At 39.0% G+C, this 19,766-nt stretch overlaps 1 protein-coding gene across 3 annotated transcripts in view; it reads left to right on the top strand.

Moving 5' to 3' along the window:
- Positions 1–17,163, top strand: part of LOC136833474 (venom protease-like) — a 43,724-nt gene extending 26,561 nt beyond the window's left edge. For all 3 annotated transcript variants that reach the window (XM_067095682.1, XM_067095680.1, XM_067095681.1), the window contains exons 8-9: positions 15,568–15,737; positions 16,792–17,163. In XM_067095682.1, coding sequence (XP_066951783.1) covers positions 15,568–15,737; positions 16,792–16,959 — 338 coding nt within the window. In that variant the 3' untranslated portion in view covers positions 16,960–17,163. The remainder of the gene's footprint in view (positions 1–15,567; positions 15,738–16,791) is intronic.
- The last annotated feature ends 2,603 nt before the right edge of the window (positions 17,164–19,766 follow it).

A 19,766-nucleotide genomic window follows, 5' to 3' on the forward strand; every position in this document is an offset into this window, starting at 1 on the left:
CGTAATCTTGATCAGCTCAAGCAGTCTAGAAATATCTCAGAGAAAAAAGGTAACATAACACTCTAAGAAAAATGTAATTAACACATTTTTAACATAAATAAAACGTTACTAAATTTCTTATATCGTATTGAATAAGCGTTTCTTCAAACTAAACGAGTGTATGAAATTAACGTATATCAGTACAAGGCTCCCGAGCATAAGAAAAAATTAAGAGTTCATTTATTCCCGACACTGCAACAGAGAACGGTGCTATGAGGAAGTATGCAAAAGAAAGAATATTGATCTCATAAATTATACTTTGAAAGCATGTCCTCACTCAGGAAACATCTCTGTCCTTTCAATTTAGCCTGCTGATGTATCTGCACTAATGTTGAGTTTTCCTAGAATGCTCTCTACTCAAAACTTGTAATTCTGGAGTGCTATGTCACTTCAGGATCCTTGGTCTTCCATCCTGAATGCTGAATGTATACAAGTGTTTTGTGGCTTGTCTATTAAAATCCACACCATACAGGTACAGTTGGAATCTCTAACCTGCCATATTATCCCTGGGTACTCCTTGTCGATGGTACAGTTGTTGCGTTCATTCCTGTTTAGTTTCATACTTACACAAGAAGTTGGAAACATGCCATCTCAAATTCTTCCCGTAGTATGCCTCCTAGTCCATCATTTGATGTATCCATCCTCGTAATGAAAGTCATACTGAAGTCTGGTATTCATAGTGTTGGTGCATTTCATAAATCCTACTTTTGTTGAGGTTCTTCCACTCCTTGTCTGGTTGTCCCATCTTCACTAGTTCGTCAAAGGTGCTGCAAGATTTGCATAGTTGTTCACAAACTCCTTTCATTAGCCTGACAATATAGGAATGGTCTCACTTGCATCTTTCTTGGTGGTGCTGCATCATGGATCTTTATCAGGATCTGCCAATATCTTTTGATCAAGTCCATTTTTTTAAATCTGTCATTACAGTGTTTAACAACCATAACCTCAGAATCCCCAACCAGTTCATTGTCAAACTTGATTATGGTGTTAAGTCAGTGGCAGTCTACTCAGAGCCTGTTTGATCCATCATTACTGGCTAACAATACACAGAAGTTGGCCTTTCGATGGTGCCATCTCGACTATTTCTTCAGCTCCATCCTGGATCAAATCCTTAGTAGCATATGGTAAAGGATGCATCTCTGCTCTAAATGGCTGCTCCATCATCACTTTAGTGTAGTGTTCTCCCAAGAAGTTCTTCCTGGATGTCTGGTGAAGATGTCTTGTTAATCCTTCACCAACTGCAATACCTTCTGCTGGGCTTCATTTAATTGCTCTACCTCTGTAAGTAGAATGCTAAAAGCTACTGCAAGTGGCTTGATGCTGTGCTTCTTTCGCTAACTTGGGCTGTGACCACAACTAAGTCTGTCTCAGTACTAGCTTTTTCCAAATCTGTCCATACATCACTTTCCTCTCACTTGTTCCTTTGGTCATCTGCTCTACAGCTGTCTTGATCATCTCAGACCCAGATTTGATAATTTCTTTGGGGGCCCTTATACCTGGAATGTTTCCAAGAGTATGGTCATCAGTAGGGTTTAGCAATGTAGCATGTAATTCTCTCTCACAGTACAAAGCATTTAAATAAATCTTTGCAACCAAAAATCTACAGATACTCCTATCAGTGAGTGCAGAAACCCATTTCTTATCAGTCATTTGGTCCCCAGTTACCAAACTAATACATATAGCTGCATCTACACAAACTGTACCTTGTAGCACTTACCTTCTCCTTGTCGACATAACCTTCAGCAGGTAAATTACTCAGCCTCTTCATCTCCACTACTGTAGAACATGCTGCCTTTTACTTGAATTTCAACTAGTCTTTGCTCTTATCAAAGACAAAGTTTTAGGCTAGGTGTCCTAGTTTGTGACACACAAAGCACCTACTTTCACTTTCATTACTCTGTTTCTGCTTGGCTACCTGGTGGTCACTGGGTCTTTGGATACACCAAATAGACTTTTATATTGGCTTCTGATGTCCTAGTAGGCTTATGCTTTGAGTCTCAAAGTGCTGCTCCAGAAGCTTCACCATCATACCCTTTTGATAGAAACTAGGGTGATAGTGACTTGGTGACAACACATCCATCAAGTGATGTAAGAGAATTCTGCGCTGTTATCCATAATACTGTCAAATTGTTCTGCATTGAAACCATTATGGAGTTGCAGCCTTTCAAATGTTCTGTATATATGTATATTTTATATATATATATATATATATATATATATATATATATATATATATATATATAATATATATATATATATGAACTACTTAGAATGGCTCAGGCAGCAGCTTCTGATGCCCTGGTCAAACGTCCCTGACCATTTTCCCGCTTAAAAAAGTAGTTCATTCTTACAGAATAAATTAAATTTACTAAAGACATATCAAAACTTAATAACTTATTACGTGGGGAAGATGGAGACGTTGACATGATACATGAAACATATATCTTGTCATGCAGCCATCGAAACCAGGCCCATGCCAAATCAAAAAGTCCTTGCATATATATATGGGATATTTATATTGTTTATAATATATATATATATATATATATATATATATATATATATATATATATGTGTGTGTGTGTGTGTGTGTGTGTGTGTGTGTGTTTGATTTTAGATCACAAAAATTAAAAACATGATGATTATACAATCAAAGTTACAGCCATGAAGGTTAATTGAAACTCTGGAGATGCTAAGTATTTGCGTCTTATTACCAAGACATTGTCACAGCAACTAAAGATATGCAGAGACAAGGGCCTATATATATGGTGGACATAAGTCCTAAGGGAAGGCAAAAAGGTTGGGAGGTCACAGAACGGTCAACAAATTAACATCGAAATCTACTTAATGGTAATCCTATTTATTCTATCTCTCAATTCCTTCTGGAACATATGTTTTATTACAAGGTCAAAAGAAAATAATCCTTGACTTCCATAAAACTTATTCCGTCAAGTCAACTGAATCAAAACAGATTCTAACAAGTTCCTGGAATTAGTTTCGTTACAACGTGACAATATTTGGCTTTGCGTCCAATGTATTCTGTGGGACTTTTCACTTAAATATAAAAATAGAGCATTATTAGTCTGACCTGTTCTTATTGAGTATTTGTGTTGTTCTAATTTGGTGTTCAACTCTTTACTAGCTTGACCTAAGTAAAATAAATCACAACCCATACATGGAATTTTGTATACAATATTGCTATCTTTTTGGGGGCTATTTTTTATAAGCATGTTTTTTATATTATTATATGTGAAGGATACATTTGTATTAAACAATTTTCAAAAAGGTTTTACAGCTTCAAATCCAATAAAATTTAGCAAACAAAGCGTGTTTGAGGACGCTTCTTTTTTTCTTTCCGATTTTCCATAGAAGGTCTTAATAGCTTTATTGTAACAAATGTCCATGATATGGGTTGGATAGCATAGATCTCTTCCTGTTTTTTTGATGTTTTTGAATTCTTGATCTAAAAACTCAGGACTGACTATTCACAAGGCTCGAAGAAACATTGATGAAAAAACTAACATTTTGATATTTATATGATGTCCTGAATAATAGTGTGCATGTGTCAAATTATTTATCTTTTCCCTATAAATACTAAATTTACAATTAAAAGGTTCCCTTTTAATATAAATGTCCAAAAATGGTAAACAATCATCTTTCTCTAACTCAAGTGTAAATTTAATAGAAGGGACTTGATCATTTAGTTGGGCCAATATAGTATTTACATCCATTGCCATACCGAAAGTTTGTTTAAAACATTCCCCATTGAAAATAAATTTACGATCACGTATGCACAATCTTATTAATTCTATGCCCTGGCTAATTGTTAGTGGCAAACCAAGTTTATGCAATTCATCTTTAAGGTATCCAGTGCCGAGTCAATGGGAACTTTAGTGAAAAAGTTACCTAATAAGTAGATTTCAGTGTAAATCCATTGACCGTTCTGTGACCTCCCAACCTTTTGGTATTCCCTTAGGACTTATGCCCACCATATATATAGGCTCTTGTCTTTGTATATCTTTAGATGCTGTGACCATGTCTTGGTAATAAGACGAAAGTACTTAAATCTCCAGTGTTCCAATTTTCCTTTGTGGCTGTAACTTTGTTCGTATAATCATCACGTTTTTAATTTTTCGTGATTTAATATCAAACATTATGAAGGTCACGTACTCGTTTGCTATCCTCTATCCTATACTGATGACCTATGTAACTTCCCTCTCCAAGTCCTTGTACCGTGCTGACTCCTCAAGAATTCACCTCAAGTTTCTCAAGCAGTGCCTAGAAGAACAAGTCCTCCCGAAATCTCTGTTGCCATCACGTCTATGGAAATATGATGGTCATCCTTTTAATGAATTTAGCCGGATAATTTTAAAGAAACATATCGAAACAAAGAGAAAAGAAACGTCATTTTTCAAGGAAGTCTGTATCGCGAAAAGAAGTTTCCATAGTTCTATTCCTAGTGATTGGAAATATTCCCTGCTTGGTGAAATATACGGAAACCTCAGGCAGAAAACGGACCAGCTTCAATCTAAATTAAATAAGAAGATGAAAACTCTGATTAAGGAAAGTGATTGGATAAAGAATGCAAAAAAAGACAGTGTAGTGAATTTATCAAAAAAAAGTATTAGTGAAGATGTTATATTCGCTTTAGGCTATGGGTTTATCATATGTAATTTCAACTGAGCCAACTGCATTATCTATAGCGTTATCTATTAATGCCTTTGAAAAATTCAGTAACCTTTGCCAAGAACAGTATGGCATAATAAAAGGGCTCATATATTCAGCAATGAAATTTCCACATAAAATGAATTTCCCGGTACGTTATAGAAATGCCTTGGCTGAGTTGAAAAAGGATAAAACCATGCATACAGCATAACTAAGGCGGATAAGTCCAACACCGTAGTAATTATGGATAAAGAATTGTATATATATAAAAAATGGAAGAACTGTTAAGTGACAATATTCTTGCCTAAAACTAAACAAGAATCCCTTAGATGAAGTAATAAAATCTTTCGACAGTAAATTAGGAAGAATCCTGAAAAACAACAAGTCTCATAAATCAGGTTTTAACGAATTCACCTTCCTTGCCGTATCTATATGGGCTAGTAAAAACCCATAAAGAAAATAACTCTATGTGACCAATAATTAGTTCTGTTGGTTCCATAACTTATAACTTTCACAATATCTAACAAAATTAGTGTCACCATTGCAAGGTACCCATCTTATAAATTCTTTAGATTTGACTGACAAAATCAGTGGTATTACAATCAATCCAGATTCACGGTTAATAAGTTTTGATGTATGCTCCTTATCCACTAAAGTTCCCATTGACTCGGTACTGGAATACCTTAAAGATGAATTGCATAAACTTGATTTGCCACTAACAATTAGCCAGGTCATAGATTTAATAAGATTGTGCACATCAATATGTGATCGTAAATTTATTTTCAACGGGAATATTTTAAACAAACTTTTGGTGTGGCAATGAGAAACCCACTTTCGCCTGTTCTTTCAAATTTATATATGGAATTCTTTTAACGCCTGTACATTCCCAAGATTTTCCATTTTCCTGTAACATGGCACCTTTATAATGATGATATTTTAGCCATCATACCCAAAGATTTGGATGTAAATACTATATTGGCCAATCTAAATGATCAAGTCCCTTCTATTAAATTTACACTTGAGTCAGAGAAAGATGATTGTTTACCATTTTTGGACATTTATATTAAAAGGGAACCTTTTAATTGTAAATTTAGTATTTATAGGAAAAGATAAATAATTTGACATATGTACGCTATTATTCAGGGCATCATGTAAATATCAAAATGTCAGTTTTTTCGTCAATGTTTCTTCGGGCCTGAGTTTTTAGATCAAGAATTCAAAAACATCAGAAAAGCAGGAAGAGGTCTGTGCTATCCAACCCACATTATGGATATTTGTTACAATAAAGCTACCAAGACCTTCTATGGAAAATCGGAAAGAAAAAAAGAAGCGTCCTCAAACACTCTTTGTTTGCTACATTTTATTGGATTTGAAGCTGTAAAACCTTTTTGAAAATTGTTTAATACAAATGTATCCTTCACATATAAAAATATAAAAAACATGCTAATAAAAAATAGCCCCCAAAAAGATAGCAATATTGTATACAAAATTCCATGTGTACATAGGCCCTTTGAATGTCTTTGAGACAAACCCTGAGGCTATTATTATGAGACTATAGGGGTTGTTTTTCATTTCCAGGTATTTTAATCTCCTTCCTATTCCGCCTTGCTTAGGATTTGTCTTCAGTCCATTTCTTCTCCACAACCTATGAGCGATAACATATTTTTCTTATTTTCTACAAAGATGCACCGCTCTATGTATAGCCTATTTATAAATATTTAACATTTTCGTCTAGACAAGAAACATCATACAGTATTTACATCTAAGTAACTGCAGGATTAAGCTGTTTGTATAATGAATTGGTACTTTCTCTAAGATCCCGTGCTATAAGCACAAGGCCACTTTAATCTGTCAACAACAACAACTCTCTCTCTCTCTCTCTCTCTCTCTCTGTGTGTGTGTGTGTGTGTGTGTGTTGATAAGTAATGTTAATGAGGACATGACATGAGAGATATCTTGACTACTTTGTAAAATGGTGATGTGGCATATGATGTTTTTGTTCTTCCAACAAAGAGAGAGAGAGAGAGAGATCTGTTTGTATACGATTGTTTATTTTCTCACTCGTCCAACTGACTCTATGTTATGCTTTATTTCATATTTCCTTGCTTACTAATTTATTCTTTACCTATGATATTAAGAAATCAAGATATTTGTAGAAAGGGGAAATGCCTCCAAACATATCGTGACCACTGAAAGTGCTCCTTGGAAACAATTTTAAGCTGCTTATCCGTGGATTGAAACGGCCGTGGAGCTGTTTAAAATATTGGCAACAGCGCCAAAATGAGAAGCCGTGTCGATAGAAAATCTGATTCCGTTCCCTGTTATTGTATAAAAAAAAATTGTCAGTCGTGAACCTATGTAATTGGAGAATTCTGCTTAACGAAAAAGATGGTATTTGATATCTATAATGGGAGAAATGGTGTTATGTTTTTGTTGTTGTTATAGATTTGGCTGGTATGCGGAGATTAAACACACGTGGAGATGACCCAAACTAACCCCCCACCCAACACCCCGCGCAAGAGCTCATTTGGTTTTGGTTTTACAGTACTATAATAAGACGAAAGTACTTAGCATCTCCAGTGTTTCAGTTTTCCTCCGTGGTTGTAACTTTGTTCATATATATATATATATATATATATATATATATATGTATATATATTATATATATATATTATATATATATGTGTATATATATATATATATATGAAGTTTTTTTACACCATGATTTATATATGAAAGTCATGAATTTATTTAAATCATGAGGAAAATGTCTATATCAATTACGTATTTTGAATATTCCTCGATGGGGAATTATCATGAAGGGAATTTATAAGTGATAAATGGATCGGTACTGCCGGGTCTCGATCCCTCGACACAAGTTACCTTCCAACTACTCCAGTCGATGGTCTACCCACGGTTGAGCTATATAGCTCAACCGTGGGTCTACCCAAAGTCTAAAGAGAAGTATTTAGATCTTGGGTCTACCCACTGAACCCGGCAGTATCGATCCATTTATCACTTACAAATTCCCTTTCCGTGATAATTTCCCATTGGGGATATTCCCGGAGTAGCGTGAATTGGATATAAAAAGACATTTATAGCTTTCATGATTGTATATAATCAGAGTGTGATAAAATTCCATATATATACCGCATATTCCTCATATGAATTGTCTGGCAGAATTTATAAGAAGAACGAACGGAATCGTGGGGACATCAACAACCCGCTGAATAAAGTCAATCAGCGACTCCAGTTGATCAAACCATTGAGTCGGTATCAAGAGAGGTAGTGGCGGTGTTCACGAGATGTCGACGCTTTAACGTCATGAGCAGAAAGTGCACTAGCCTCGACAACATCCACCCATACAGTCATTGGTACGTTTGGAACACCAGCTCAGTGTTGGCGAAATTTTTATCACACCGCACAGAAGATATTCAGCATATGCAATCAGCAAAGTCACCGTCGCCAATATCAAACCACTGGTTCTCAGATATCTCCGTTGGAGAACCGTCGCTGGCGGGAATTTATATATGATAAATGGAATTGGAATCGTGTAATGAACCCGCGATTAAAATGCATCGCATGACTGGCGACGAACCATTGAGCCACCGCAGGTGTCTTTGCCGAGATGTCGCGATTGCTTTTACCACGTATGGGAAAAGGTAATAGCCTCGATAATGACCCCACTCCGCCTATGACAGTTCATTGGTACGCTTAAACACGCAGCCTTGTTATACTATCATAATCGTGATTTATATACAATCATGAGTTAAATGTCGCTTAATATCGAAATCGCCGCTAATTTTGTAATATCTCCGTTGGAGAATTGTCGCCGTATAATTTATATATGATAAAATGGAACAACAATCGTGGGGACAACAACCCGCGATTTAAAGCCTATTCAGTACCAGTTGACGTAAAACCATTGAGCCATCAAGAGAGGTATAAGTCTTTACCGAGATGTCGATTGCTTACCCGCTGTGAGCGGGAAAGTGTACTAGCTCTCGAGGCACGACCACCCGCCATGACAGCTCATTGGCACGCTTAACACACAGCTCTTGTTATGAAATTTTTATCACACGTGATTTATATACAACTTCATGAAGCCACAAATGTCGTTTTAATATCGAAATCACGCTACTCGCATATTCCGAGAATTGTCGGCGGGAATTCTATATAAGTGATAAAATTGGAATCGGGACACGAACCCGCTGTCAAAGCCTATTCAGCGACTCCAGTTGATCGTAAACCATTGAGCGCCATCAAGAGTGTCTTTAAGTCGATACGACTGCTTTACCCGTCGAGCGAAAGTGCACCATCGCTTACAATAGACTGCTCGATGGCTAGTCGCTTAAGATGCACAGAGCCACAGCAGGAATTTGACGCGATTTGTGATTTATATATTGAATCGCGAAGCTACCGAGGTAGCGACTGATATTGTGTTTATTACTTGTAGCCTAAGATTGTATATATATATTATAATGATATGTCTTATATGCATGTTTTCTGTAAAATTATTATGTTTTCTGTAATTTTTGATGGTATTCTTTGTTGTATTTGTCATACCGTGTCATAAGATCAGTTCTTGAGAGGTTCTGTATACCCAATTGTGAGTAGCTCTTTGTGTGCACAGCTGAATGTTTGTTCAGCGAGGAATAGTGCAAAATTCCTGTGTTAAAATCTTGTATATTCTTGCTTCGAGGAATAGTGCGAAAGAAATTCCTCTGTGATAAATTTTACTTCGCATTTCGAATTAGCGAACTGTTATTTAGGCGCGAATAAAATTCCCACGTGGGACACGACAAAGTCAGCTTGCATTGCTGAAATTCTCTCAGTGTAGTTAGAATTCGAGTTAGGTGTTAGGAAAGCGAAATTTAAACTCCTTATAGGGAAAATTACTGAGCCGTTGTACTGTTATCCTCTCAGACGACTGGGAAATTCTCCGGAATCCCAGACGGTATATAAATATACGGGTTCATTCACCCAGAATCTAAAAATACCTCCGGTGTTGGCCAAATGACCTGCACCCCCCCACCCCCGCCCATGCCCGCGTGTGTAGCATTTTTTTTTTTCCCCATTCATTTCTCTTTGGGTTTCCCGTTAGTAATTTCTAAGTCCTAAGGGACGAATCAATTCAAGTCTAAGTGACTCACAAATTTACGTCATGCGTGGCGAGAATTCCTCCAAATTTCACAAATTCCAAGTCCTACGTGACTCCTAAAATTCTACGTCGCACGTGGCGAGAATTTCTCCAAATTCCAGTCCTCAGAGACTCCTAAAATTCTACGTCGCACGTGGCGAGAATTTCTCCAAATTCCAGTCCTTAGAGACTCCTAAAATTCTACGTCGCACGTGTAGAATTTCTCCAAATTCCAGTCCTCGAGACTCATACAAAATTCTACGTCGCACGTGGCATGAAATTTCATTCCTGCAGGAACCCAAAATTAAAGTCCTTTTGAGACATTATATAGTGATTGCATCGCCACCACGGGACTGATCATTTCTAGTTCATTCAGAACAACTCCGCGCTTCCGCGCTACAGCCGGCCAAGTCCGAGCGTGACAAAATCCAACTACGTCTTCCGAGACGCATATTAGACTTCGTTCGCCAAGAACAACCACGTCTTTCCAAGACACATCCAATTTTAACAACAAGTCTCCTCAGACTTACTAATCAACTGTCTTATTCGGACAGATCCATTCTCCTACCAGTCCTGAACAGGTGAGTGTTTCAGATTCCTGCAACTGAGTCTTTCAGACAACCTGAGTCTTCTCCAGACATATCATATCCCCATTATTTCAGATAAACATGCAGAGCCCAACAAAACGGGATTTCAAATTCTACATGTCCGCTGAAGGACATGGGACTATCAGGGCAAGATCTGAGCATGGGTTCAGAACGGTGGACGATGCCAAGGCGGAGAGAGCAAAGAGAACGTGAAGAGAGGGAGAGAACGTGAAGAGGGAGGAAAGGAGTATGCATTTCTTGAGAGAGAGAGACAGAATTGCAAGAGAAAAGGGAGGAACGAGAATGGGAAGATCGAGAGCGACAAGCGGCGCGCGAAGCTCAGATGCTAGAGCGACAGTACGCCACCCCCGCCCCCTGCCGGCGGGATGAGTGCCACAGCCAAACTCATCGTTCATGCCAAAATGGACCGAGTCGAACGAAGTATGGCGGGCGAACAGAGTCCTGGAGTGCTCTCCCAGCGGAACTCTCCCTTGTTCTCCACTAAATTCCTGGGCGGAAGGCCTCGTTTGCCTACCGCCCTTCCATGAACGATGGGGCTTTGGGAAGCACGTCGTAAGCAGTTACGAAGAGCGTCACGAATTACCGAGCAGTGGAGAGACGTTGGAAGGCAGCCAGAAGCAGGCCAGACTTGGTCGATTGGGTACCATTAGGAGCGGGCGTTGACAAAATGGCTCGATTCCGAAGGGCCACTAACACCGCCGAGGTACTCGGCGGTTTAAATTCGAGCATTTCCTGCGCTACGCCCTCCTGCCCTCGCCACTCATATAGTCAAAAGCCCCACCGCACTCACCGGTGTTGCCGAATGAACATGGCGGGAAACTCACCGCCTCAGAAAAGTTCCATGGGGCGGAGATAAATCCCCGTCCTCCTCGGAGTTCAAATTCCAACGAAATAGGAATTTCGGGCGAAGCCCCCTAACTTGCCATTATTGCAAGCGGGGCACTCCTTGAACAGTGCGGAACAAAGAGCAATCCTCTCTCCCGGAAAACCGACAAATACTCGCCTGCGCCCTCCCACGGGGAACGTGAACTAGCCAGACCTTTTGCGGCGTGCAAGGTCTATGCCGTTCTCCGCGCAAAGTACACGCAATAATAAAGTAAATACTCCACCGTCGCCTTGGCGTCACAGATCCCCAGTCATTGAGCCCTCCGCGGAAGGCCTGTATACGTGGCCTCCACGGTGGCCAGCCCGCGCGCCGAGTCACTGCATTCGAGGACTCAAACAATCTCCCTTATCCGGCAGGGTTCGCCGGAGCTATAGAATCAACGATGGCTTCGTCCGCGATCGAGGAATAAATCAATTTAAATGATACTCCCTACGGTCCAATTAAGGAGTCACAAGACCTCACCAATCCAAAATTTGCAATCTTGCAGTAGCAAGCCATCTCCCGGAGGCTATGACGTCATCCTGGGACAGGACTTTCCAGTCCCCACGAAATCCCCACGACAATCTGGGTCCCATTCCCGAATCATTCATGAGCACCAGTAATCTCCCGCTTCTCCCTCAGCAAGACAGCGCCCCTGAGTACAGGAGGACGATGCAGTCCCCACCAGTACCACCTGAGTACGATGTACAGTGGCCCCTCGATCGGTTCGATCCAATTCCAGTGCCGGCCCTGCCTCAGTGCAGTGCCAGGGCCCCAATCAGATCTCCCCTTCAGGAGATGCCAGAATTCCTAACGGTGTCACTTGCATGCGAGAGCAGGGCAAGCTTCGTCCGTCTGACCGCGGTAAGAAACCTCTGATAGCGCCTGACTCTGCCCTAGTGCCAGCGCCAGGCGCTACGCCGATCTCCATTCACGGGATCCAACTCAGGACCCCCTCTCTTTGGCCTGGCACCGCTACCAGCGTCGGTCAGAGAGACGGTTCCTCCCGACCACCGCGGAAGCTCACCTGCAGGTGCGGCCTCGCAACCCGTGCCTGAGCTGGTCATCGTTACCTGCGAGCCGCTCACGCCACCCCCGACCACCTCCTCTCTGCACCGGCCCGTCGCCGACATAATTGCAAGTCAGGATTCTGCCATATCTCACTTGGCCGATGAACTGCGGACTGCGACGGATCATGGGTAGAACCGCGCGGAACACTCCTGCGTCAGCTGTCGCATCAGCAGGCCCAGGTGGTACTCCGTGCCGCCCTCCGGTCGCAGACCCTCCGCTTCCCAGCCGGGCGACTGTCCCATTAAAAAAAAAAAAAAGAAGGCTCGGGCAAATTACCACGGGCGTGGGACATTCCAGGTAATTTACAAAGAGCTCTAAACTCCCCTGGCACCTGTGCCACCATTTCGCTTTTGAAGGTCTTGGCACCCCTAATCAGAAGGGGATGTGGGCCCTCCTCTATCTTCCTCCGCTCCTCAGGAACTTCTATCTCTTATCACCTTCTATTAATCTTCCCCTTAGAATTATCACCACAAGAGGCAGTCAAATACGGGATACCATTTCCCCACACAATGTATAAATCATTAAGAATAACAGAGTGAGAAGTGGCCGCAGCCCTTGCCTTACCTTGGCACCGGGTGCGTGTCCAGCCCCTCCTGAAGGAATTAGCGCCCTTCGGGTGCCTTTCCTCGCCCCTGGGACTGAAGTGATAGTCCGGGCGTAATTTATAGGCAAGGACGATAGTCCCGCCTAACACAATAAATCTCACTCTTTTTTCCCTTGGCTCATATACCAATATATCATTTTGCTTTTCTTTTAGTCATTTAGTTATCTTTATTTTAATGAATCGCAGTCATAAACTCTTGCCCTTGTGATTTAAATCCCTTTATAGCTCTGAGGACGTCCCACGCCTTTCATATGCAGTCAAGTTTCATTCCTAATGTCTTGGTAATTTTCCTTTTGTTATTATTATCCCTTTTCCCCCTTCCATTTCCTTCCAAGATCTCTGTTTGTCCTACCCCACATCTTTTGTCTGCTCGCCCCGTCATAACATTGAGTGGGCAGTGGACGCATAAAATTAGCGTAGTTTAAGGTTAGCGAATTAAAACCTGTAAATACTCTCGCCCGCACACGACACAAACAAATTCCGGTGTGTGGGTCATCCCTCAACTCGCGTTGAACGATAAACTGAGCCAAGTACGGTCGGCGAAGATAAATTATCAATGCACGAATATGTATAGTCATTACAGTATCGCGTAAGGGATGTCATTTACAAAATAAACGCTGTTTTCATTTACACAGCCTCTTCAAGGCAGATTGTACTAACCGCATGCATTTTATCTAAAATTAAGTAACCGTGTATTTTAATTCTTGAACAATAACCTTTCTTTTCATTTGTTGGCCATAGCCTCATATATGTGGTCCTATAATCTTAATTAATTCACAATTGTTCGAGTCACTTTATAAAGTTACCAGTGGGTAACCAAATCTAAAGTAATTATTCTTTTGCAAATTATTTAAATCACTTTGCGTCCTGTTAACAAAATTGTCCCAATGTGTTATTAAAGTAATATCTCCAGCTTCATAAAACCCTTAGGAGTAAAGTTCATTGCAAGGCAGAATGTGAGAGTAACGTAAAGCATTTGCCGCTCATTCTTCGAATATCGATGTACACACACCCGAAGGAGGTATACATCATCTTGTATGGGAAGTGTTATGATTAGCAAGAATTCGCTAACAGTGCCTCCCTCCCCCTCCTTTGTTGTTGTTGTGTTTCATTTACTGCCCAGCCGGCCGATCGATGAACCATCTGTCTATCGACTTAAGCTGGGAGTTTAAAGATTAAGGCGCTCCCCATTTTTGATAAAGATCTTTCCTTCGAGGCAAAAGTAATCTGGCGGGCGTTTCTCCTGCAGGCCAACCTCCCCTGCGGGCAGCAGGTGCAATGAATCAACACATCTGTGTTGGGCGCACCCCTGCCCCAAGGAGGATAAAAGGCAAGCCCGCGAGGTCAGGCACGCGGGCTGGAAGATATGGAGTGAACTTGTGAACGTCCCCAACACCTGGCCCCATCGATGCCCCTGCATCCCCAACCACGTATTTTCAAAGTATACTTCTCCTCGTGCCCTTCGACCGTATTCCTCGAGCCCGCCATTGCTTGGAGTTTCGAAGTCCCCATCGCCTTGCCTTTACGGGAAGCCCGCCCATCTCACCACGTGGAAAGAAACTCGTCCTCAAATCATAAGTCATCCACGGACCGCCTTCTACGCGCCCTCGGAAAATCTGCTAAAGGGTGAAATGCCTGGAAGAGCCCATTTCAGTCACGCTTTTGTCTCGTAATATTTTCTTAAAGAGAAAGCCAGAAATCTCCCTTGTCTAATGTCCGTGCGCCTCTTGCATCGGCAGTATTAATTCTTTATTACTCCTTTGGCACCCTCAGTGCAGCTTCGAATTCATTTTTCTTTTGTCTATTTTCATTACTGGCGTATAATGTGCATATCTCTCATTTCAGAGGGATGCTACATTTCGTCAAACTTCTCGGACTCTGTGGCTGGAATCCCCGTTTCATTCAATCCCATGGGAATCTCCTTCAGGATAGTAATCTACTTGAGTTCCTCTTCCCGTACTGATATCATTTATGTAAATACACTCCTTTAAATTTGCCCACGTGTTTTACGTAATATTTCCCTCAGTAACCAGAGCCCTATGCTCATATGAAATTCTCCTTTGTTTTCCTCTTTTTTTACGTTTTCCGTACCCCCCAAGTCAGAATCACAAGGCTAAATTAACTTAAACTGTTGCTACCTGTCTCACAGAGCATATTTCAAACTAAAACCACGGAAAAACGTAAAAATATATATATATATATATATATATATATATATATATATATATATATATATATATATATATTAAACGACATTTAGTAGCTTCATGACTGTATATAAATCACGGTGTGATTTATGTACAGTCATGAATTGAATATTAATCTGTACATCTGTATATATTATATATATATATATATATATATATATATATATATATATATATATATATATATATATATATATATATATATATATATATATATTTTTCAACCGTTAGCCCATGGCATTTCTTCAGGGATACACTAGACTCCCAGTATAACTACATTCTTTTATATAGGAAAATGCAGCCAAAATAGTGATAAAAACAAGAATCCACGTTACATATTTATGTACAGTTATACCTTTTTTTCACAGGGGGTTACAAAAGTCCAATTCCCAATGAAGTCAACATGACAGTGTTTGAACCTACAGTTTGCAACAGCAGTTACTCCGAACTCCGCACATTCCGCCTTGAATACCCAAGGGGTATCGATAACACTTTCCTCTGCATGGGAGCACCAGAGGGAGGCATATCAGCTTGTCAGGTAAGCCTTTTTAGTTTTCTGTAAAAGAAAACTTGAGATGGCTGTTTGTCTGTCTGTCGGCATTTTTCTTTCTGCCCTCAGATCTTAAAAACTACTGAGCCTAGAGGCTGCAAATTGGTATACTGATCATCCACCCTCCAATCATCAGACATATCAAATTGCAGCCCTCCAGCCAAAGTAGTTTTTATTTTATTTAAGGTTACTGTTAGCCATGATCGTGCGTCTGGCACCGCTACAGGTGCCAACAACACAGGCCACCACCGGGCCATGGCTGAAAGTTTCATGGGCTGCGGCTGATACTTTTATGGGCCGCGGCTGAGAGTTTCATGGGCCGTGGCTGAGAGTTTCATACAGCATTGTACACTCTACAGAAAACTCGATTGCGTCGAAGATAGGAGCATTTGATTTTGTTACATGAAGAAGGTGTCTTTTGAAATATCTATTTGAATGTTACTTGAAATAGTAAACTTCCCAACAGCAATTCACTGAATGTCTGTCAGTTCTTTGAACAAGACCATATCAACATTCTAAGACACAGACCACAGTTCGTTTCCCATTCTATTTTACTATTTGTAATTACTAAGTCTTATTCTTAATGTTAACATCATACATTCCAAATTTGTTGCGAGACTGCATTGACTCCGAAAGTCAAGATGCAATTTTTTCCCAAATCGAACTACCGTATTTTCGAAATGTAGAAAATTAGCCGTCGGGATTTCTCATTTTTTCTTTGTTTGCTCTAGACTTACATTTGAGAAAGTGAACCTCATTCTGTTTTAACATTCCTCATATTCTCAGCTCCTATCAGATTCAATGCTTGTTTTCACATCCCCTACTAAGAGATAATAATCCGAACAGATGATTTTGTAAAATAACACGCATAAATAACACAGAGAGAGAGAGAGAGAGAGAGAGAGAGAGAGAGAGAGAGAGAGAGAGAGAGAGAGAGAGCCATTATCAACCATCTTGACCTTTGAGTATTATTTTACAAATCTAGGCTCTAAACCTGAGTTACTGAAGCCATCTCATGCTGTTTGTTTGACTATCGTTCCAGGGTGATTCTGGAGGACCCCTCATGTACAAAAATGCCGAAGCAAGGTATGTTTTAGCCGGTGTGGTATCCAACGGCTATGGGTGTGGAGCCAAGGATTTTCCAGGGGTTCATTCCAGTCTCATGAGGAACTCCCTGCTTTCCTGGGTTAAGGATGTCGCTTTTTCATGAGTACAACCAAAGCTAGGCCAGCGCAGTGAGAGACAGGACTCACTCATCAAAAAGCATCGTAGTCATCACTGCAGTTTAGATATTATAATTAAGCAAACAAAGCAAAAATAACTTTTTTATGGAAAAAATTGACACAGAGAAGTCTTAATTGGATAAAAAGATGTGTATCATTACGCGCAGAATACATTTTTACCCATCTTGAAATGATTCTTTCATTATCTACTTTAGATCCTTTAGAATTCTGGCTGATCAAGATCCATGCTTAATATCTACATACTGTCTCTGTAAACAATAACATTTATTCGCATCCTTACACATATACACACTCAAATTAAATATATATACTATATTTGTATATGTGTATATATATATATATATATATATATATATATATATATATATATATATACAGTATATATATATATATATATATATATATATATATATATATATATATATATATATATATATATACCATATATATATATATATATATATGAAAAATAAGAGATATATATACACATTACCACAGGTGAAAATAAGAGATGGGGTGTAGGTCCTGACTGGTTTCGACTTTATTTCCAAGCCATTGACGAAGGACTGATGCAGAGTATTAAAGTCACAATATTATATACTACAGAAACAATACTGACGAACATACACAACCGTTAGAGATTACATATCCACCCACAGGCCGCTGTCAAGGTAGGAGTAGCCTTCGAAACTCATTTGGCTAAAAATCTCAATATACTCTCAGGGGACAATACTGATAAACATACCGACCATAGGCGACATCAGATCCACACCTGACAGGTGTCAGGGAGGTTGGATTTGGAAAACTCATTAACACTGCTCCCCGTACTGTGTTAACAAATATGACAATCTTATTTCCATACATCTCTACTGCTTGCCTTAAAATTTAAACAATTTACAAATTATATTGGCCAAATGGTTAGAACACTGGAAAAGAGAATAGAACAACATAAAAAATGTGTGAGATATGCACAGGGGAACAATGGTATTTTTGTACATGTTAGTGAAAACAATTATGCCATCAACTGGGAAGGGGCAAAAAGGAAAATCATTAAATCTAGCTTTATAAAAGAATGTTACAGCCATAATATGAATATCAGTCAAGGGATGTATAAACTTGATCATTTAATATCAAAAGAAATTTGTAAACTGTTTAAATTTTAAGGTAGGCAGTAGAAATGTATGAAAATAAGATTATCAGATTTTGTAAACACAGTACGGGGGCAGTAGTGCTAATGAGTTTTCCAAACCTTGCCTCCCTCACCTGTCAGGTATGGATCTGATGTCACCTGTGGTCTGTGTGATTATCAGTATTGTCCTCTGAGAGTATATTGTGATTTTTAGCCGAATGAGTCTCGAAGGCAACTCTGACCTTGACACCAGCCTGTCAGTGGATATGTAGCCTCTAACTGTTGTGTATGTTCATCAGTACTGTTCATGTAGTGTATATATTTATGACTTCTAATACTCTGCATCAGTCCTTCGTCAATGGCTTGGAGATAAAGTCGATACCGGTCAGGACCTACACCCCATCTCTTATTTTTCACCTGTGGTAATGTGTGATAAATGAATCATGTACAAAAGTGATTATAAATATATATATATAATATATATATATATATATATATATATATATATATATATATATATATATATATATATATATATATATATATATATATATATATATATATATATATATATATATACTTATACATACATATATATATTGTCACGAAGTGATCAAGCACCTGGTTATTACACAAATAATAATACCAAAGTTACCTCACATCGACCAGATACTTGAAACCTCATAACAAAGAGTTGACTGAATCACTAAAGGTACAATGATCCTATAAAACTTACATATCACTTGAGACAATCAATGTAACTTCATCAAGTTATGGATGAGGTAACAATTATTAAGTTATATCCAGACTAGTGGAAAATGGTTACCACTTCAACAAACACTGTAGCTGTCTCTCTGGTTCTATTTTACCTAGATAAGTCTCAGGTGAACAAACAGATACATCACTTACCTTGTACACATTCATTAATGTCTCTAATTACTGGTGGTCAAAATGAAACGCTGTGTTTAAAAAAAAACTTTAAACAAACAGGTTTATTTCTAAGTTCAAAAGTTATATGCAGAGTTCACAATCTCAAAAGATTTACTATTAATTGACAACAGTGCAAGATTTAAGTATTTCTTAATCAAGTTTAATTCGCAAAACTTGAATTTATTAAGAAAGCAATTTGGTTAGGTAAGACTCAAACTATTAACTATCACTCAAGTGCCAAGTATATACCTGATTAACTAATACAAACATTCACCAAAATATTACTGACTGGAATCCACATAAACATTCTCCAAAATCTCAATAACAGGTAGGCACTAACAAAATGTTAAGAAATCACCAGCAAAACACAGTAATTATAAAATTATAGTAATATGATAGCACAGACATATAAGAATGAAATATGAAAAAATGGAAATATACCAACCACCAAAAATGTGCCTAAAGATTATATCAATCTTTCACAAGATCACTTCTCTTTTAAAAAAGAAAAAGTTAAACTTACATATTTCTAAGACTTTCTCATAGACAACACTGCCAAGTCACTAAGACTTAAACATGACAAAACTCAGTAATCACCACATTACCTTTTGTAAAAATGTACCATCACACACTTTATGCAATGCTTGCACAAAGCAATATTCCTGATCACCTTCTAGAAAATTAACACACTCCTGGGGTGAGTTTTAACGGAGC

Source organism: Macrobrachium rosenbergii, chromosome 51 (genome assembly GCF_040412425.1).
Source record: "Macrobrachium rosenbergii isolate ZJJX-2024 chromosome 51, ASM4041242v1, whole genome shotgun sequence".
Classification (NCBI taxonomy): Eukaryota; Metazoa; Arthropoda; class Malacostraca; order Decapoda; family Palaemonidae; genus Macrobrachium; species Macrobrachium rosenbergii.